The sequence below is a fragment of the Colias eurytheme genome, chromosome 24 (genome assembly GCF_061535395.1).
Source record: "Colias eurytheme isolate Ceu_HAF_F1 chromosome 24, ilColEury1 Martin Lab GWU primary, whole genome shotgun sequence".
NCBI classification, from domain to species: domain Eukaryota; kingdom Metazoa; phylum Arthropoda; class Insecta; order Lepidoptera; family Pieridae; genus Colias; species Colias eurytheme.
The window spans coordinates 6,852,671-6,875,331 of record NC_143003.1 but is presented as its reverse complement, the minus strand read 5'-3'; the positions used below and the strand labels follow the sequence as shown (position 1 = coordinate 6,875,331).

The 22,661-nt window shown below is 33.4% G+C and overlaps 1 protein-coding gene across 1 annotated transcript in view; it reads right to left on the bottom strand.

Annotated features, from left to right (window-relative positions):
* Window positions 1-22,661, bottom strand: part of ci (transcriptional activator cubitus interruptus) — a 90,070-nt gene that overhangs the window by 3,450 nt on the left and 63,959 nt on the right. Inside the window, exons 4-17 of the mRNA XM_090115713.1 lie at window positions 9,587-9,679; window positions 9,012-9,215; window positions 8,160-8,343; window positions 7,387-7,515; window positions 6,571-6,736; window positions 5,538-5,732; window positions 5,169-5,333; window positions 4,714-4,831; window positions 4,209-4,381; window positions 3,824-3,922; window positions 3,104-3,290; window positions 2,302-2,425; window positions 1,685-1,798; window positions 801-891 (exon numbers count right to left, since the gene is read on the bottom strand). Coding sequence (XP_089971839.1) covers window positions 801-891; window positions 1,685-1,798; window positions 2,302-2,425; window positions 3,104-3,290; window positions 3,824-3,922; window positions 4,209-4,381; window positions 4,714-4,831; window positions 5,169-5,333; window positions 5,538-5,732; window positions 6,571-6,736; window positions 7,387-7,515; window positions 8,160-8,343; window positions 9,012-9,215; window positions 9,587-9,679 — 2,042 coding nt within the window. The remainder of the gene's footprint in view (window positions 1-800; window positions 892-1,684; window positions 1,799-2,301; window positions 2,426-3,103; window positions 3,291-3,823; window positions 3,923-4,208; window positions 4,382-4,713; window positions 4,832-5,168; window positions 5,334-5,537; window positions 5,733-6,570; window positions 6,737-7,386; window positions 7,516-8,159; window positions 8,344-9,011; window positions 9,216-9,586; window positions 9,680-22,661) is intronic.

Genomic DNA, 22,661 nt, shown 5'->3' with positions numbered 1-22,661 from the left:
CTCTAAAATATACAGTATATTACTCTAAAATATAAGGTACTAGCGGTCCGCCCCGACTTCGCCCATGGTACATATTTCGCAATAAAAGGTAGCCTATGTTCTTTCTCAGGGTCTAAAGATTATCTGTGCCAAATTTCATCAAAATCGGTCCAGTACTTTATGCGTGAAAACCATACATACATACATATAAACCTTTCCCCTTTATAATATTATATTATAATATATACCTTATAAGGTATGTGTAAAAATATGTTGAATGGATTTGATATTTTAGTTTTATGGCATTCAAATGCTTTATATTTTTTCTATTCTTTCTAAAATTTACATGTTGAATGGAGAATTGTTTTATAAACTGCAATAGTTTCAGGAAGATTTTTTATTTATTTATACGATGTAATACAAGTAATATGGCCTTTTGTCTCATTATTAAATGTTAAACAGAATTTAGATAAACTCTCTCTGTTCTTATGGTACAATTGATTAATGCAACAGAAGATTCCAAGCTAATAATTTGGAGATGAAAGTCATATTAATGTAATAATTTATATGAAATATCAAAAAAAATGTGTACGTGTACTAGTGTACACACGTAAGAAGTGAAACTTCTTTATGACCTTATTTTTCAAAAAATAATTTACTAAGTATATGCAACTTTACAGAAATACGTCGAATCACGCGTGGTAGGGATAAGAAAAAGATGGCGCGGAACGGAAAAATGTCACGCGTAACGAAAAAATGTTACACTAATTTTTTTTCCAACCCCGATAAAGAAGTTTCACTTCAAAAAGTTTTATATTTACCTGATTGCCTTGTGAGGTTCTGACTGCTTGTACTGCGGCGAGAGCTGAGGATGGAGGCGGCGCGTAACCGACACACGATACTTGACTAGATCTGTGAAAATATTAATTATTGTAGCAAATTAACAAACAATTTAAAAGAAAATCTAAAAAAAAGCGTGTATGCTGAGCACACGTGTCAGAAGTGAAACTTCTTTAGCAACATTCAAAGATGCTAAAATCGTCGCCTTGTTTCATGAAGTGACGATATTGCCATTTCAAAAACAATTCAAGTTCTTTAAAGTGGCAGATTATAACAGCTAATAATATAATAATGTAAATATTGACAAAGGCAAATTAAATTTGATTTTTATTTTGTTTTAATTCGTTTAACTGTCTGATCTTTTTAAAGTAGTAAGAAGTTAAGAAAACGATTTTAAAGAAAAACATGACGGTGTTGCTGAAAATAGTGAAAATGACGACGCTGGTAATGCTGATAAAAATAATAAAGAACATGATAAATTATAATAATGATAATGTACCGAATTACCGAACTGGCAAGTCACCGTCTGCCATTATTTTCAATTTTTAATATTGAAAAGGCAGACGTCCATAGTCCCCATAGAACCAATATACCAGTCCATCTAACACCCCCTTCTATAACCCAGATTTGTTCATTTCCATTTTTCTGCAATAGTCCTACATTGGCCGCGGACTGCCCAGGGCTGTATCTCTATAGTGCAGTCATGGGCAGGCTGCGGCTGGTGTCCCACAACACATTAAATTCTCTAAAGGGCCTCTGCGTGTTGGACCTGTGTCCCCACGTAAGCCTCCCAAAGGACCGGGTATCTTCCTTCTGGTGGTACCCGTGTATTATGGAGAGAGACATGATAATGTTAATAACATACCTGCGGCTGCTATCCGGCGAGAGCTGATCGTACACAGCGGGAGGCGGTCTGCCCGCACCCACCGCGCCAGACACTACGGACGCTTGGCTGCTCTTGCGGGAGATATCGGATGATCTGTTATTATTAGTTAGGTTATTCTGATGGTCTAGGACTTTTAGAAGTTTAGTTTAACTAGGGTATTGATTTATTTATTTATTTATTTAACACTTTATTGTGCAATAGACCAGGTACATAAAATAACAATTTACAATAAACAAAGCACAAAGGGCGGCCTTATCACTATGCAGTGATTTCTGCCAGGCAACAAATTGATGTTTCCTTGGGTGGGATTAATTTTGAAAACTTTAAGAGTCATTGAAAACTTTTTGATAGAGGAAATTCTGATAGCTTCGCGTCATCAATATTCATATAAATAGAAGGTGGATACACTATAATATAGAAATGGCTATTGGTGTAGGAAATAAATTATACGGATCGAATGAGCAACTGAGCCATGTAGAATTAAATTACGGCAATAATTTCAATCAGAATGCTGTTCGTGGTCTTGATTTTTGAAAGAAATAATTAATAATAAAATTTTACTTCAAACGTTACAATAAATAAAATCAATACATTACCTAGCACTATACAGGCTGCTGCCAGAAGATATTCCAGAGTCTCGCCTCGTATTGGGAAGCCCAGTTTTCAATTCTACCGCCACGTTCGTGCTACCGATCTCCGTCCTACCGGGCACGCCACCACCTGGAAATAAGTGAATAATATTTAAGATTAAATATGAAATGGATTATATGAGTGAAATTGACGAAATGGGGGCAATAAACGAAAAAAGTAACGGATTGTATGAATCTAATAAAGTGGGTGATGAAAGAGGTCAAATTGATGAAATAGCTAAAAGTGATGAAACAGATAATATTGATGAAAATAATCAAATGGATGAAATGGTTGATAGTAACGATATGGATAAAATTAATGAAATTATTAAAAGTGATGAAATAAGTGAACGTGATGAACTGGATAAAATTAATCAATTTAATGAAAATGATCGAATTTATTAAATTAACGAAGTGGATAAAATTAAGGAAATACATGGAAGATCTGAGATTGATGAACTACATGAAGTTAGTGAAATTGGTGATGAAAATGAAATGTACAAAATAAATATTATGTAGGTTTATTTCATTAAGTAAAATTTTCTTTTGTAACTTATTAATTACTATTGAATTATTTTAATAGACCATCCTATATGTGTTCGTTGTTTGTCACGTTGTTCGGCAGACGTGTGGATGGCCTATAACATCGGGAAGGCACTCCCGAAACACAGCGAAAGCTATATTAGGAGTCTGGGGTCTATATTTTGATGTAAGGAACCTTGTTCAATAAACGATATTTTATTTTCAGGATATAAAGCCGTGTACTCACCGACGTCGGGCTGCAGCGGCACGAAGCGCGCCAACGGCAGTTTGTGCAAGCGCGGCGCATGTGCGGCGTGTGCGGCGTGTGCGGCGTGTGCGGCGTGTGCGGCGTGTGCGCGGGGAGAGCCGATAGCCACCATAGCGCGCAGCATTAGAGGGAGTTGCCCTACTTCCCCCACTACTTCGCCTTCCACCTGGAATAATGATACGATTAGTCTGGTTACAGCAATGACGGACTATAGCTACAACTAAGTCAACATCGTCAAATACAAAGCTATTAAAAAGTCATTGAAATTAACATATTACTTTTTGACATTTTTGATCAAAATCTGTCGTGTCACTGAAAACTCTGCCTGATACCGGTTTAGGCAGAGTTTTTAGACAATTATTGAATGTGATTTTCTAAGTTTTATTTCAGCTGCATTTATTAAATAATTATTACTTGTGCAATTAATTGAAACGATCAAAAACTATCAATATCAAAATATTTATAACTAGCTTTCCGCCTGCGGCTTCGCCCGCGTTTTCAAAGAAAAACCCGCATAGTTCCCGTTCCCGTGGGATTTCCTGGATTAAACCTAGCCTATATTACTCGTGGATAATGTAGCTTTCGAATGGTGAAAGAATTTTTAAAATCGGTCCAGTAGTTTATGAGCCTATTCATTACAATCAAACAAACAAACAAAGTTTTCCTCTTTATAATATTAGTGTAGATGAAATAGCTTACCTCTCCATCTAGCCTAAAGTAAGGGACGCCATTTTCATCGCTAAAGCCTCCAAGACCAGAACCACCGAAGTCCAATTCACCCCCACATTGCGCTGATAGCTGGAAGATAAAATCAATTTTTTCATAGAAAAGATTCATTCAAGATCATAGAAAAGTGCACTTAATTTTTCAACAATAATAATGTAAATGATTCATCGGTTAATTGGGTTACTGTATTTCGGTTAATTAAGTTCCTGTATTGAGATATTGTAGTTCGATTAAAAGAGATAATATAGTTCGATTAAGTGAAATAATGTAGTTCGATTAATTGAGATACTCTAGTTCGATTAATTGAGATAATGTAGTTCGATTAATTGAGATGGCTATGCTACATAAAAAAACCTACCTGATGAGCAGGAGTATGCAGCCCCAAGGGTAGTGGAGATGCTGGACTCTCGCTCTTGACAGACGCGGAAGAGGTGTGCCGCACCCCCAGGGGAGCTCCCCCCTCCTCTGAACGGGGGGAAGATCCAGCTCCCCCACCACCGGATTCTGCGGAGTCATCGCCGCGGTTGCAACCTGGAGAGAATGTTTTATGGTTTTATTTTTACACGTATTGCTAAATTTTGAATTCAATATGGTATTTTTATCCATAGGTATAAAAAGAATTACAGAAAATGAAGTCTCATATGATTTTTTTACTGTTAGAGTTCAATTCACACCTAAGTAGGTATAACAATAAGAATTTATTTCAAGAATAGGTATGTAACAAATAATTTATAGAAAAATGAAAGAACCAACATTATACTGTCCATTGACAAAATACTAATTAGTCACATACGTATTACAGTAAAAATACTAGGCTCAATCATTGAAACAGGCAGTTGAATTAAAAAAAAATATTAACTTACCCTTGTGCTTTTTACTGGCGTAAAACTCGGCTCCATGGACTGTCTTCACGTGTTTTCTAAGTGATGAAGGGTCGGTGTACCTCTTTGTGCAACCTGGCGCTTTACATACATATGGTTTCTGGAATAGAATTATAAATATATTAAAGTCTTATTTGTGTCATCACCATCACTATAAGCCCATATCCTTTCCTACTATTGGATCATAGAAATATATGACGGGGATTACTGACTTATTGACTTAGTTACGGACGTCCAGAAAACTTATAACAGAAAATATACACTAATTAAAGAATCAGAAACTATCAATTTTGCGGTATATTCTAATGTAAGTGAAATTCTTAAGTGAAAATGCTTTTTTAGTGTAAAAAATTTATTAAAATTAAATGGAATTTTGCAATGAAGAAGGTATTTAGTTCCAAAAGTTTATTTCTTCATAATTTAATCAGATATCCTACCTCATTACTATGTGTTCTATTTTGATGTTTAGCCCTATCACTTGCATTGGAAAAGGCTTTCGCGCATCCGGGATATTCGCAAGTGTAAGGCTTTTCCCCGGTGTGGCTCCGTAAGTGAGTCTTTAAGTTTTCTAACCGGGAGTAGGCTTTGCAGCAACCTTCGAACTGAAATAATAAGATTAACATTATATGACATACTATGATAACATTATGTCCTGGAAGATCGAGACATTTTATTATTGTTCACATATAAATTAAAAATAAAGAAGAAATTACTTTTGAGCCTTGGCCTTTTGGTCTTTATCTGCCATACTTTTTTATATTTTCTTAGTTATAAATATTATAATTAATAAGATATATATTACTCACTGTACACTTATGCGGTTTCTCCCCCGTATGTCTCCTCATATGCACGACCAGCATGTACTGAGCTTTGAACGGTTTCTCATCTCTAGAGCATCCAACCCAGCGGCAGACAAACGCCTTCTTACTGGCGTGGATGTGGTCTGTGTTTATGTGCTTCACTAGATCGTCCTGGGTTGGGAACTCTAGTTTGCAGTCCACCTGGAATTTATTTATTTATTTACATTTCATAAACAATTTAGGGCCGATTTTTCAATGCTTGGATAAAACTTATCCGCCCAATAAAGTATTACACGATAATATTAAAATGTCACGTAAATTGTCACATACGAGCAATTAGAATACGTTTTTAAAATGGTTGTTTTATACATTATTCGACGAATAAGTTTTATCCATGCAATGAAAAATTGGCCCTTACACAAATATTTAATACCATAAGTTGAGTAGTAATTGAAAAATGATACAATTTAGGGCAAAGGATTCTCATAAATGTTACTGAAATTGTGGAGACGTTTTAAATTGTGAATCCTTTTATATTGTGAAGGATTAAACTCAAACATTTATTTATTCAATTAGACTTCTTGTAAAAGCACTTTTGAATCGTCCTAACATTTTTAACATTGACCACCGATTCGGAAAGCAGTATCTATGGAGAAGAACCGGCAAGAAACTCCATAGTTATTTAGTATGATTTGTATTTCATAGATTAGGAAAGGTATTTACTAAATATAACTGGAATGGAGTAATGGCCAGTTTCAATAATTCTGGGTGAGTTCAGTTTAGATTATTTGTCAAAATGACAAAGATAAGTTAGCTCTAAAAGTGTTAAATATCTAACTACCAGGAGAATTATCAACAAGCGCTAATACCTATTGAATTTCATAGAATATTTAAATCGGTCAGTCAGTTTTGTGCCAGTTTCAACGATTGCAAGCGTATTGTATGCACTTTACCAGATAACACAAATTTGACATAGAATAAATAGTTTATATGTTTGTCAATACATAAGTAAGCTAAAAAATTATTCGTTGTAACTTACCCAATGACAATTAGTTTCAATAAAATCTCCTGGTTCGTCTTTAGAATCCAATCCATCATGTACAGTGCTTTCAGCGGCTGCACTCAGCGGCTTGTTGCTGTGCATACTGTCTCTATGGGACATTAGGCTTTGGGGCGATTTGCGCTGATTTAGCGCTGTTGAAGCGCTGAAATGGAAAATAATTTGTTAATCTTGTAGTCTAGTACGAGTATATGACAATGGACATAAATTTTCAGAATTTTAACATAAACTAATATCAGTATGTGTTGTAGAGCAAACTCAATATAATCGCTGGGAACCATAAGGCTATTTTAGGCTTCTATAATAGCTTATAATATACTGATATTATACGATCTTAATCGTAAAATCATTGCTAGTTTAAAAAAGATCTATTAAAAAAGCTTGCAGTAACTATTTTCCTACATTTCATTTCAGCCTATTCTTCCTGTTGCGTACCATTATGGTATCAAACAGTGCAAATTGCCTAATTCATCATTATATGCACGATATGAATTATCAAAATTATTTTAAAATATATATACTAGCGGTCCGCCCCGGCCGTGGTACCTACATGTTTAAACTATCCTATCTCTGAAGTTGGATCGAACTGCACATTTTGTGCGAATTTTATTATGATCGGTTAAGTGGTTTAGGAGTCCATTGAGGACAAACATTGTGACACGAGATTTATATATATTAAGATTTTATAATCCATATTCGGCTTCTTTTCCTTTCCCTGCCCAAATTTAGGTCAAGAAGCTGCCTATGTGTTTAAAACACATCGTCGATTATTCTACCTAAACATCTTTCTCTTACCTATCAGCTTCCATAACACTAGTGACTTCCTGCTGCTGCATGTGCGGTGGGGTGCTGTCCAGCCCCAGGCCCGGTCTGACGTCCACTGGAGCCCCTATAAGTAGCTGGGTTGGTGATGATATGTGAGATCTGTAGGGAAAAGTTGATGTTTAGTGGGGAGGTAAAAAGGTAAGTTTTTGAATTAGGTATATTACTGTCGAGATGATAATACATACTATTTTCAATGTAGTTCGCATACTGGTGAAATGTGGTTAATTCATAATATAAAAGAAAATTAATAACATTCAAAGTGGTATTCCTATTCATATCATCCTACGATCTACTACTTTTTTACTTTCGTCGGCTAATATACTTTCGACACATCTGTAGTGTAACACCGAAATAAACAATATAATATTATACTTTAAAGGTTTTCTCTTTCATTTTTTTGACTGACCGGTTGGCTTGGGTGGTAGTGACCCTGCCTTCCACGCCAGAGGTTGTGGGTTCGATTCCCACCCAGGGCAAATATTTGTATGATGAACATAGATGTTTGCTCTGTGTCTGGGTGTTAATTACATATGTTTATAAGTATTTATCTAAAATTAAATATGTATGTTTATCAGCCATCTGGTTTTCATAACACAAGTGAAAAGCTTAGTATGGGATCAGATCATGCCATGTGTAAAAATTTTGTCCAGAAATATTTATTTATTTTTATACCATCAACGAACAATACAAAGAACAATTTTCGTATTTACCCACAGCCCAAATAGCCTAAATTCCCAACTCACCGATGAATACCAGCAACAAGATGCGCATGCGCCGCATGATGCGCAGCCGCAGCGGCCGCCTGCTGGTGCGCGGGGTCCAGCAGCACCCCCGCGGGCAGCACCCCGCTCCCCCCCACACCTCCTCTCGCAAGGAGCTGCTGCGCGAGGGAAGCGTGGGATAGGGATAGTGCGGGGGATATTGCGCCTGGAGAATGTAGGTAACACTTAATTTATTCATTTAAACTCTTTATTGTGCTGCCAAAATACAAACAAAACGTATTCTAAAAGAAAAAAAAATAGAAGGCGGCTTAATGTTATAGTTGTACAAACAGGCAACCGTAAAACTACTTATAGAAAAAGACAGTAGGTAACCCTTAATACGTTATAGTTGCACAAACAGTCAACTATGTACTTACAGAAAAAGACAACTAATTTTGCAGCCTTATAACTTATAAGTGCTCTCTTTCAGACAACCAGTAGATTAGTTATATTCGCATGATTGTAATTTATAAATGAAAGTGGTAGTATTTTGCTTTATTTAGCTTTTGAATATCTGAAGATATATACAAGATGAAGATGAAGATGAATATGGGGATGAGGATGAAGATGAGGACGAGGATGAGGATGAGGATGAAGATGAGGGTGAGGATGAATATGGGGATGAGGATGAGGATGGATATGAAGTTGAAGTTGAGGATGAGGATGAAAATGGAGATGAACATAAACATGAAGAAGAAAATGGAAACAAAAATGAAGAAGGAAATGAAAATGAATTTAGTTTTTTGAAACATAAAATACAAAGTCATCTTTCATTATTTACCATACACACATCACCCTTTATATGAGAATAGACAAACATACAGCCATATTTACCAGCGCTAAGATGGCCATAGCTTCCCGTGGATGCTGCTGAGGGGGCTCTAACCGCCAGGCTGGCTGGAGACGCCCTGATCACTGCTGCCAGGTCCAGGGACTCAGCGGAGTAGGGACTCCAGGATACAGCCCGTTTTCGATTGGCTGATGCACTTATAGCACCCCCGGAGAGTCGGAGACGGTTTGGTGATGCTATTCTTGAACCTGGGAATATCGTAACATTAAGAACATTTTATTGACAATCATAAATCAATATCATAGAATTTATTATAGGAAGGTCCATTAATTATTTGCAATCAAAGCAAACGAAACTAGATGATTTCGCGCAGTCGTGGAAAACAAAAACAACTTCTGTTTCTTCGCAATATAAATTCAATAAGTTTTACAATCGTAGTAAGATTAAATTACTAAGTAAGTTAAATAGTAATAAATAACTGCATAAAATATCGATTTTACTCTGCCAATACCCCAAATAAACTAGAAAAATTACAAGTTACAATTATATTGTCTACATTACATTCAACAACAACGAATGATTTTACTTTTAGTAGATAAAAATAAACAATTTTTCTTACCTTCTAAACTAAGTTGAAAATCTTGACTTGCAAGCGTACTACCCGCATGTAACTCTGGATGAAGACTGCGTGCTGCACTCAGGTATTCAAGACCTGGAATAAAAATAATAATTAGATAGTTAAATATCGAAATATATATCATGTTAAAGTAATAAAAAGATGTATCAAAGGAAAACTTTGCTTATTATTTATACGATTAAATAATCGTATTAAGACGACTTCGTGCACTAACATTTAATTCAAAGTAGTAAAATAATTATTATCATAATAATATATTACCACAACAGATACATAACTACTTCATTATAAATAAACACACAACAAAATAAAAAAAAATTAATCGATTGGTCATCAAAAAAAAGCAATTTTTAAATTTCGAACAAAGTTTGCCGCCTGTTTCTACAACAGATTATTAAACGCATAAATTCCTAGAAGCTAGCACAGACTATCCAATGGCTCATTGAGATGTCAAAATCGTATATAAAGTGCTACCTATTCTACGCAGCTGGCGTTTAATGACTTGATTATGCAAATATGTATTATTTTGTTTGGTTACTTATGTAGTTTAAGATCTAGTCGTAAAAAGTAAGATTAACTTTTATTGGTTACTATTTTAGACGGTATAAAAGTCTTTAGCTATTCGATGTTGTTGTATTCCAAATTTAAATCAACTTTTTTTTACTTCTAAAGTTTTCTTAGAAACGTAAATATATACATATATATTAAACATAAGTATTTTAAACCTATTTTATGAATCTACATAATATAAACAGGTAAGCTCTCAGAGAGCGAGATTAATCACAGCATAATAAAGGTAATTTGCATATAATTTTAAAAATTATGTGGGTATTGGGTACCTTAACCCGAACCTATACCTACTAATACTTATAAACTAAAGTGTTTGTTTGCTTGAACGCGCTAATCTCTGGAACCACGGATCCGATTTGAAAAATTATTACACTACAATATAAATATAATATAAATCATCACGCAAAAGAAACGGAGCAAACGCAAAAGGATGTGAATAAAACCGCGGGGCGAGTATTTGCGTACGTCAAAGTTTCATCGAACACCGAAACTATACAAAATGCGTATATAATTTTATTTTAAAAAGGTCCCGAAATTCATCATCGTTACTAAAGACATCGATATTAAAATGTCAGCATTTATAGGTTATTTATGGTTCATCTCCTGCGCTATAATCCGCGAGAGATACAAGCCATATACGTGTATAACTTTTATACACGTATATGGCGGAAATTTATACAAAACTTTGTTTTTACAGCCCAATTTAAATTCTACATTATATATTGTAAAATTGTAAATTAAATTGTTAATTGTTAACATGTTTCGTATATGTTGTTGAATTTCTGTTTTATTTGTGATTATTAAGCGTCATAGATTTTGAAAATCCAAACATGCAGTTATAACAGTGTGTTATCCAAGATATTATGATAATAATAATAGTCATAAATCGCCATCTCGTATATTATTCAATGTTAATAATTATACTTAAATACAATCGAGTTTATCTATCTATCTTTTACATAACGACTAGATATTAATCTCGAAGCTCAGCAAAAAACGCACACGACTTCGTAATATATTAAACTAACATGATTATTTAGTTATTAATCAAGTATAACGCGCAGCACATTATAATTACATGCCTTACGATTTCGCAAAACAAACACGCGCGAGCAAAAAAAGGAAACGTCTTGATTTGTTGATCGTACGAGGCGTTCACCAAAATAATGGGTTGTAGGCGTTAGGGACCACCAATTTAGCCGACACTCGGCCGGTCCACGATTCCCAAAACCACTCAAAATATCGCATGTGGTCCCCGTTTGACGCGCCGCGCTCCCAAAATTTTTATGTCTTCATTCCCCGTGAGAACAATCATCGATATCGATAAAAACACACGCGAACCTCGACTCGAATTCCGCCGATGGTCACCCTTGCGACATTCGGCAGACGTCCACAAAAAACTCGTTCGAAATCCGAATTCTCTGGTCTATGCGTCCTTTTTTCGAATCGAGCGGGCGATTAAATCGATTGAATCGCTTTTTGTTAGTCGATTATTCGAGTATCGATTGAGGCGGCGCTCGTCTGATGTATTAATTTTTATTGTCTCCGATCGGGCGTAAAATTAGTCGATGTGGACATCTAGTATGCGGTTTGTGTGTCTGTGTGGGTGACATTTAAATGAGCCGCGTAAATCATGTTCGGTTTGCGGCGAGATGAAGGTGCAACCTTCGTATTTAAATATATTGAGTCGGTCAAATTTGAATTTTTATTACACTTCGGTATTATGAAACGGCAAGCGTTAAAATATCGTTTGTCAGTCTCATTTAAAAATGGTACTATTTAAAAATAATATCTGTATTTGCTTAGCAATTAAGTATTAAGTAATCTCAAGGGAAATTAAACAATAGTTTTCTAAACGTTGAACCTTACTCCTTAGTAAGGACTATATTTAAAGTATATCAAATAGTAATTTTGCATAATAAAAGCAACAGTAAAAGCATAATCACGAAGATTATTTTCAGCCTCAAATTCGCTCACATAAAACTGAATTGCTACCAAATATCATTAAAACATCAAATGTCATAAAACTGATTAGACTGTGTTGTTTAGCAACAGCTAGGGTTGTCACTCAAAACATATTTGTTAAGAAACCTAATGTATAATAGAAATAAAAGTCAATTTTCTCACCATGCAAGTAGCGGTGTTTATATGGTTCGTCAAATTTTTAAACTGTCAGAAACTGCTTGACCAGTTCAATTCTATAAACAATATAAATCAAAACGAATATAAAACCCATTTAATATCAATACGATGATAAAATTTTAAAGCAACATAAATGCAATTTTAAAAATATTTTTTTCAAATTTTGATTTTCTCCGTTTTGACAACCCTAAACTAACGAGGTTTTTATGTTATAATCAAAGGTGATAGCAGGTAGAGCAACACATCTGCTTCTCAGAAGTGTAAAAAGTAAAAAATCGTTTAATTTGAGGATTTGATAGATATGACCGGTGGCTTTTTGGCAATTTACGACAGGCGAATAAAGGTTACTAATATTTAAAATTTTAATAATATTTTAATATAGATATCTTAATTAAACTATAATACAATCGTTATTTCAAAGCACAAGTAAGTATAGTTCTATAGTAAAATAAAAAAATAATTGTTTGATTTAATAGATTTCGCTTCATTTTAGGGTTATAAAATTAACGAAGCTCAACTGTCAGCAAATGAAAGAAAGAAAAAAAATAAACATGTATCGTTAGAAAATGCCTAGCACCGCTAGCTTTTGAGGTACATTAAATAATTTTAATGAATTAAGTTACAGAACTAATTTCGAAGTTAACATGTTAACAATTCAATTAAACAATGTAGTTTAACACTAAGCAGTGTTACAAAAAACAACTTTAGCGCCTTTCCACATAAACCAGGTGGAGTACACATTGAACTCAAACTCAAACTCAAAAAAACTGAAAGATCCCTTGATCACAATCGAAAGGGAATCTATTTCCATACATCATTAGCTCACCCTTAAGATAATTGGTCGGAAGACCATGTGCTCACAGCTTTAGATAATTATTATTGTTTATGTGTTTTTATCACCATAGTGTCAGCAATTTTGTGATTAATTTTATAGGGGTGGATTTTGGCGGAAAGGGTTGTTAAGTTAACGAATTTTATGATGTGATTAAGAAAAGGAAAAAAGAATCTTCTAGATACACCATAAGCCAAAAAAATAACAAAAAATATATTCGGGTGTAGAATACAGGATCTCTTACTTATTTGAAAAAGTGAGTTTTACGCTCTACTAAATACTAAACAGATACAATATATGATAAACGTTTGGATATATAATATCATCATCATGATAATATATAATCTTAGCAATGAACAGCCAAAATTCCCTGACAATGAAATACATCTTGCCTATTCTGCATACACTAATCCCTATTTAAGATTTTCCTTGAAACAACGCCTATAAAACCTAAGCCTGTACAAAACAAAATGAAGACATCCACCATTTTAATGACTTATAGCGTTTCAAATTAGAATTATTTTCTCATTAATTTAACGGAATGAAGTGTTGCTGACGTTACTTGCAATTTATGGCTCGGGTGGTATGTCTAGTGATTTATTTTACAAGCCGATGACGTCGCCAAATAGCAGATAATGTTAGCGACACTATATTAAATCTGATGTTAATTTTTGTGTAGGAGTTCTTTTTAAGGATTTAGGATATTATAGTGTAAGAGACGGCGACGTTTGTTGTACGTTTTAAAACTATGGTTTGAACACATACATTCTTAATTGTGGATAAAAACTGTTAACAATATTTATTTTAAAACTTATGTAAAATCAAAATTAAGAAACATGGATAGGTACAAATTGTTACATAGCATTGTTTGGTAAGATATCCAGTAATGTATCGTACATTATCTTCTTTTCAAGATCTTTTAAAATGCTATTATGTAAGTATGTATATCTAATTTCTCGCGAATTATATTACTTATATAGAACTTTTCTTCTTCTTCATTATCAATATGAATATCAAATAGTACTAAATCTAAAAAAACGTCAGTTGAATAATTTTCTAAATATTGTTTCCATGAGCAGTTATTATTTTTTACTTTCGGCTCTATCTATATTTTTTCTATACTACTAAAGTGAAGATAAATATTGAAGTTCCACATGATTAAACTCCGCCTCTAAGCAATTAAAAATGTACGTAAAACCTTTAATTACAAGCAAACAATTGGCTATTGGCTAAAACAAATATTTATCTAGAAGCTGATTGGATAGTTGAGTAAATAAGAAGAGGGTTATGGTTGTCATAGTTCTATTGATTTAAAATAATCGATGTTTACTTTAGAATGACTCTGTTTCGTTTTTATATATGAACCTACATACGAGTAGTTAAGTACATATATACATATTATATTATGTATATACTCATGTAATATCATATATCTAATAATAACTTTAAATTCACTTTAAACATTTTTTGAAATGATTTTCTTACACAACTTATTTATCGATTACATTTATACTTCAACTACATATCATACCTTAATTAGGTTTAGATACATTTATTTCAAACTAGCGGTCCGCCCCGGCTTCGCCCGTGGTACATGTTTACGTTTTCTCTACATAAGAACCATCCTCGGACTTCAAGGAATATAATAAAAAAAAGAATTATCGAAATCGGTTCAGCCGTTCTCGAGTTATGCGCTTACCAACACATTTTGCGATTCATTTTTATATATAAGATTGTCGTGTCAAAAATCATAATTAAGACAATCACAGTCATAACTAGTTTCAACACAAAAACCAAAGTTGACAAAATAAAACCGCCAAAAGGGATTTTCAATAAACACATTCTCACCACATGGTTGTCGGATTCGCAAAAACACGTGTTGACTTGTTAATTAACTTTCTAGGAACCGAATGGTACGACATTCGATCCCGGTAGAAGTGATTTATGTTTCCCCTAACACATATTATGGTTAAAAGGTGGAGTGGTTAATTGCACTTTCTAGGGAGATCGGAGGTTCAGTTTCTAGTTCAGGACTTGTAACCTATACATAATTATCTCCGATTATCTAATAATATCTGTCTTTTGAAACTCACTTAAAAATACATGCGCCTCTAGAAATTCCCTTTTTAAAATCACTTGCTTTTGAAATTCCCTTTTCAGTACAACTTTATTGAAATTCCCTTTTTTTAACAATTCAACAGAACCCATTTTTAAATTGCATTCGATTAAATTCGCACAATCAAAAGAATAAATCACAGTAAACGATACCACTTCATTAGATACAACAAAAAAGCAAACAAGCCAATCATATGAACAATTATTACATAACGTCCGATGAACTTCGCCTATCGACTTTGAAAAGAACCGAGACAATCGATTATCGGACAATGGAATCGATTAATCGAATTAAACGTTAGAATAAAAATTAAATACACGTATACTAAAACATGAAGCAATTACCTCTCCTATTGGAGTGGTTAAAAACTGGAAACATTCTGGGAATGATTATGAGCGTGTGTCGTGGGCGGAACCGCGGTATAAAGCATGAGCGGAAGCGTTTGTAATAGTGGCGCCTATTTTTTGTGTTTTTCTTTCACAAGTCTAATTAAGTACATAATAATTGGACTGATACTAAAATTGAATTTATTTCTTGCGTTTTATCAAGTGGCACTGACGAATTTGTTCTTTGATTTGTTGACTCTCTAATATGCAGGCCATGCCCTTTTCAAATAAATTAATATCAAGAATTTAATAGCATTGTGTTCAATCAAATAATCAATTATAGTAAACAGAAAATATCTATAGATGGCGATAGATGGCGCGCGGTGTGTCCCTTAGACACATAAAACTGAAAGAATAGAATAAATTCGATTGCTCTGGCGGGTCACGAGTGGCTGAATTGGTCAGGCATCCGCCCCGGAGTGGCGCGAAAGGATGCGGGTTCGAGTCCCGCCTCGTGATCGAATTTTTTCTATTCTTTATAAATTTATTGAAAATATCTATTCCAAAATTCCATATCTGTTTCGTTCAATTGATCAGTTCTCATTTTCGTTACAGTCCTGTAGTTCATCATTCTTAGAAGACTTAGTTTCTGGACTAGGTAATCGTTCAGTAGTTACTGGAACATCTCTTTTGTAAATCTAATCCGCTATGAATTTAAAATTCATATCATCTCATAATTTACAATGATTGCAATTCTTACAAATTACAAACAATATAAGATAAATACATAAATATCACCAAACCGCTTCAGCTCATAACACATCCAAGCCAATACTGGAACTTGTTTTAAGATGTCTCAATCTCGATACAGGGCTGATCAATCGCACCGACGGATTTTTTGTAATCAAACGGGTTTCAAAACATTTGTACGTATCTATTACTTGGATCTAAGGATAGCTAGCTCATGCTTGGATTTAGTTAATTAATCGTTCATTAATGTACACTATAAGGCTTTAATTAATGTTAGCAAAAAGGTAATAAAGAACCTACGAAAAGAAATAAATTAGTAATTGAGTATTTGAATAAAAAAAAATTATTGATTTTTTTATGTATTTTGAAACTTTATTATTCATAATATTGATATTTAATGCAAATAACTTACAAAAAAAAAATTTTCCGTTAATTATAAGCAATTAAAAATTGATGAAATTTAAGTTAGAATCACGTGACTAAAAACGCGCCATGACTGGTCACCACAGTTGTGACGTCATAATGTTATAGCTATTATTAACTGCAGTACATAGCGTTTACATACGATTTGTTAGTTGGTTCCGAATTAGTTAGTTAGTTATGAATAATATTCTTGATGATGATATATTTATGATCACCGATTTTTGTCAGGAGTTGCCTTTATAGTATTCGTACATAATGGTACAAAACGATAACTTTTGAGGTTCGCCATTTTTAATATAAATTTAAATAATATAATTAACAATTATATAATTAATATGTAATTACATATAATGACAACAAAATTAAATAGATCAAAACACTGTATTTATTATTAACACGCTTTTATTAGCTTACCCTGTATGTTTGTATGTAACCGACTCCTTTCGAAGTTTCGACTCGATTTTGACCCACTTAAAACCGACGGATTTTGTTCAAATTTTGAACACTTATCAAGGTCCGATGACAATACAATAATATCATAAATTTATCCTGATAAGGATCGCCAGGATCAGCTTCAAACATATGTTTGTATGTAACCAATTCTCCTTTCGATTCGATTTAGACCCACTAAAAACCGACGGATTTAATTTAAATTTTGTATACCTACTTATAAAAACCCGGTAACAATACAATAATTTCATGAATTTATCTTTTTATCCTGTTTAGTTTTTCAAACTATATTTAATTTTCTATCAACTGCAATGAGTGAAAACTAACATTATGACGTCACACGCGCTCGGGTGACGCTTCGGGAGTTGTCGGCGTGTCTTCGGTACTGGATTCAAAGACTAATTTTTATTTTGAAATAACTTTTGAATTATTGCAAAAAAAATAAAAATAAAAACAGTTTTGTTATAAAACTAATATATATAATCTTTCCATTTATCACAAAAAAAAAATTTAATTCAAATACTCAATTATGGATATCGAATTATGGGTTCATAAGTCAGAGTTTATTCTATACTATCAATATCATATAGCTGAAGAGTTTGTTTGTTTGAACGCGCTTACTAACCTACTACGCTTACTAAAACTACTGGTCCGGTTTGAAAAATTATTTCTGTGTTAGATAGCCCATTTATCAAAGAAGGCTATATGCATCATCACACTAAGACCAATAGAAGCGGAGCAATGCTTGTAACGCGGGGCACAGCTAGTCTTATATAAAATAACTAATCGAGATTTCTAGTTGTTTATAGCTGATGGTAATAACAATAGCAGTATGACAGTAATTTAAGAAAAAACGTATCATTTGATAGATATTTAGTTAATTGATTTTATAATCAGTTATTATGTAATAGAAAATTGCTATCTATTTTATGGCATATTGACCTTTAATAATATCTACACAAACAACATCTAATCTTCGTCTGAAAAAGGTAAACAAATCAATTATAATTTAATTACGTTTATAGTATTAATGTTCTTTTTCTATATTAATATAGTACTTCTTATTTTCCACCCTTTTTCTATTTATTAAGACGGAATCAGTTCCATAAATGAATAAATGAAAAACAGTAAGTAATATTGCATGTTCGATATCCATTTTTAACAAGATCAAAACGGACCAAAATAAACCTCTCATAACTACACTCAAAGTAATATATAAACCAACAACAGATATAAATGATAATAACATTAACACAGAGGAAACTATTATCGCTATTAAAGGAATCACTGGAGATATTTATTTAAATGCAGCAGTTAAGAGCACAGCAGGTCGCGAGGTACGTATCGTCAATCATACAAACTGGATCTTGGCTATGTATCGATTTATGATGAATAGTTTAACAGTTTAATTTATGAATTTATTTGCGAGTATAAAGCGGTTGTTTATAATGATTGGACAAATGTGAGAAATAGTCGTTGACATGAGCGTAGAAATAAGACTGATATTTAGAGGAAATGATGAAGTACTAGCTTTTGTTTATACTTTGAAGATTAGAAGATTTGGTTCTAGCATATCATAAATTTGATTTTGGTCAAAACTAGGTAGACTAAATTATGATAAACTAGCTTTCCGCCCGCGGCTTCGCCCGCATTTTCAAAGATAAACCCGCATAGTTCCCGTTCCCGTGGGATTTCCGGGATAAAACCTATCATATGTGTTAATCCAAGTTACCCTCTATATGTGTGCTAAATTTCATTGTAATCGGTTCAGTAGTTTTTACGTGAAAGAGTAACAAACATCCATACATCCATACATCCATACAAACTTTCACATTTATAATATTAATAGGATAACTAAATAAAAAACACACACACATGATAATGGTGCAACAGCTAAATCAAATTTTGGAAATTAAATAAAGAGTGTAAATGTTGTATACCTTGCAAAATAAGCCCGTTATAAACAGAATTCTGGTAAAAGCAAGAATTTATCGTTTTACGAAGTAATTGAACGTATAACGACTGCAATTTGTACATCTAATTTACTCGCATTCCTAAACCATTATGCAAATCTCGGAGATCCTTAAAATTCGTGACAAGACATAAAACCCAACAATGTCTGGGCAAACCGCGAAAAAATATAAACATTAATGTATCCGAATGTTATTAACATGAAATTCCAAGTCTGTTTCGGTGAAACGGTATAAAAAGTCGCTCAATTAAAGGACCCGAGATCAAAATTAAGCCTTCTGCGTTTAAAATCGTTCCTCCATCACTTGTAAGAAGTTCGTTGGAAGTACGTTGTACATGATACATTGGTGCTTTTCTTCTTGTTACAGGATCTTGCTGGTCAGATTTATTCAAAGTACCGAGCAATGTAGATTGTAAGAGTGAATTCGATCACTTCGGATGCGGGGTATGTTAGATTTGGCTTTTAATCCGGTGACTTGTCAAGCATCGTCTGTCTCTCTCTAAAACCCGTTCCGGTACCCTCTCCTTCTTTCCTTGACAATGATTAGGGTCCAGGGTTTGATTCATTTGATAAACGCAACATTTTAAGTGCTTAAAGTACATAAACGGTTAATTAAATAATCATAACGCATTCATTTCTCAAGTAGGTTCTTTTTATCTATTTAAGAATAATCATAAGGGTTATAATGATGGTATAAATGTATATTTAGAGTTTAATATCTTGAACATTGGATTGTGGTAGGTATTTGTAACTTAAAAGTGTTAATAAATAAAAGATTTACCTAAAAAAGTATATTTTTTGATCTTTATAAATAGGAAAGGTTTTATTATTTAGACGATTAAACATCTAAATAATATATTACCCAATGCATTTGAAGGTATAACTACATTATTAACCCGATCTCTTTTCTAAATTGTAAAAAGAAGCCGTCACCAAAGAATTTCCATTTAAAAGTGAATGTCGCCTCTCAATAACACATTTTATTGTTTACGCTGTTGCCTTATCATTTCAGGAACATCGTATCAATATCAATGGGCTCTCCGGTAACTTGACATCTGCTATTATTCTTTCTTTTTCACGGGCGCGCTCGAGCCTTTTTCTTTTTACAATTTCGAAGTAACATGAACTCTCAATCTTTCGTTCACAGTTTTTACGCTCAGTTAACTCTTGGACCTTAATTTACGATTATCGAAGGTTGAAGACGTATACATCGATTCAATATACGAATACATTAATAATAATTTTTCGGTGTATCGATTTTTATGGAGACGCTTAACGATTTTATAAACTCCACTCCGTTTATTATAGTTACTCCAAATTAAAATTGCTCGATTGCGAACTTTGTTATGGCTTTAGGAATTCGGTTTGGTACGTTTTTATGGCTGTTTAATTAACTCGTGATTGCCTCGAGCGTTAAGCCTACAAAATACAAAATTCCTTGCACGGAACGCGAGACGTTAATTAATTAATTAAGTGTTACTCAGAATGTATCAATCCATAATTAAACCTGCCTCTATATAAGGAGTTATACTTTATCATCTTCGTCACCCTTGAATACTTTTATTACTCAATTGTTTTTAAGTCTCGAAGCCGAACCAAGGTCTGCTTAACAAGGCTTACAAATTGAGTGAAAAACTATCTCAATGAACCTTTAAATCGTTCTCAGTATGTTTTTCGAATAAGGTCTTCCTGTTGGTAAATTCTGGATGGCGTATTTCATCATGCTCTGTCATTTGATTTAGAACCTTCTGCAGTGTTCTCATGATTTCATTTACAGTATTGCAAAGGGAGACATAGTGCGCTTCGGTATCATTGTCGTGTTCCGCTAAAAGTAATGTAACAAGAGTGGTTACTTCAGAAACAACATCTCTGTTGCAGCAACTTTAAAGCTTCTTGTTCTCTGAATCACGATTGCTGGCTAGCTAGCTGCAATCATCGAGGAATAATGCATCTTTTTCAGGTATGTTTAAAGTGCGTTTTGTATTGTATGCATGGAGGAGCACTTATTTGTTTTTAAGGAGGCTTTATCGCGGCACGCAAGCTCCATTTGAATAAAAATACAATTTATATGTGTCGGAGAGTTCGGTAAGCCAGTGTTGGGTTACCGAGCCGGTTAGACGACCTGACTCCCAATTTGTTGGTGCATTTCTGAGTAAGTTATTAAGTTTCGGCTTGTCACTTCGGTTGCGAAATTTTGCAGTCGACTGATGACGGTCTATATTTAGCATAATGGACGCAGTCGAGTGAGCTAGCTGTTTTAATTATTTTATTATAATTTAATGTAATATGATAATGTGAACGTTTAAGGTACAAAGTACATTTTTTATGGCGATTAATTAAAGTATATTTTATAGAGAATAAATACGGCTTTGGAGTGTTATTGTTAAATTATGGTCTTCATGAAAGATTATTAAAAATCTTATTTCAAAGAGCTGCAATTATGAGAATAATAAAACGCAGTAATAAAGTCGAGTGAATTTTAACAACACTGGGTAAGCTGTTTCTGTGGGATTTAATTTCTTTTACACATACGTCTTAATGTTACTGTTTTATTGTTATTTTGATTTGAATTCATTTATATTTCAATTATAAAGCTGTAACGTTCTTATACAATATGTTAATAAAAGATTTCAGGGCCGCTCTAGAATGAGGTCCTGTCAAGATTTTATCAAAATTATGAATTGAGATGTTAAAGACAATATCCGGTAGACACTGTCATGACATTTTTTTTGTTTTTATCGCAAATTAAAAGTACACTCGACTGCATTTGATTTTTTTTATATCAAAAAACTGTTAATTACCTATCGGCTTGATTTTTTTTGGAACAACAATCTTCCCAAGATTCAAGTTATGAAACAAAATGCATTAAAATAAAACATTATAATTTATAACAATATCTCGAGGATCTTTGAAAAACCCTTTTCCAATCAAGTATCAAAGGGTTTCAAATAAATATGAAATCAATAAAATTTCTCTGAAGCCAGCATCTAGAATAACATATTCGCGGAAAGTTAAATGAAACCGGTTTTTACCGAAATTGTTTACGGTCAGAAATCCGCAGTGTCGGCTTACTGGCTAACTTTACACGGCTGTAGATAACGCTCAATTAGGTGCGATTTTTTCGTTGGACGGTATCAAACAAATTGTAGCATCATAACGATTTATTATATTATTTACATATTAATACAATTATGTATTAATTATGGGTTATACATTTCAGGGGTCACTTTAATTTGTTCAATGATTATGGGAAAATAAATTATTTATTTAATTAATTGTAGGTACAATTAAACGCTAGAAGAACAGCTGATACAAATAATTAAATGCTTCTTCATCTCTAAATCGTTTATCCACATCACAACTAATACAATGCGACATATTGTGATACATAAAGAATATGAAACCTAAAGTAGATCTTTAATCAGAATATGTGCCTTATAAATTGTAACACTGTAAAAGCTGTACGTTTTACAAAT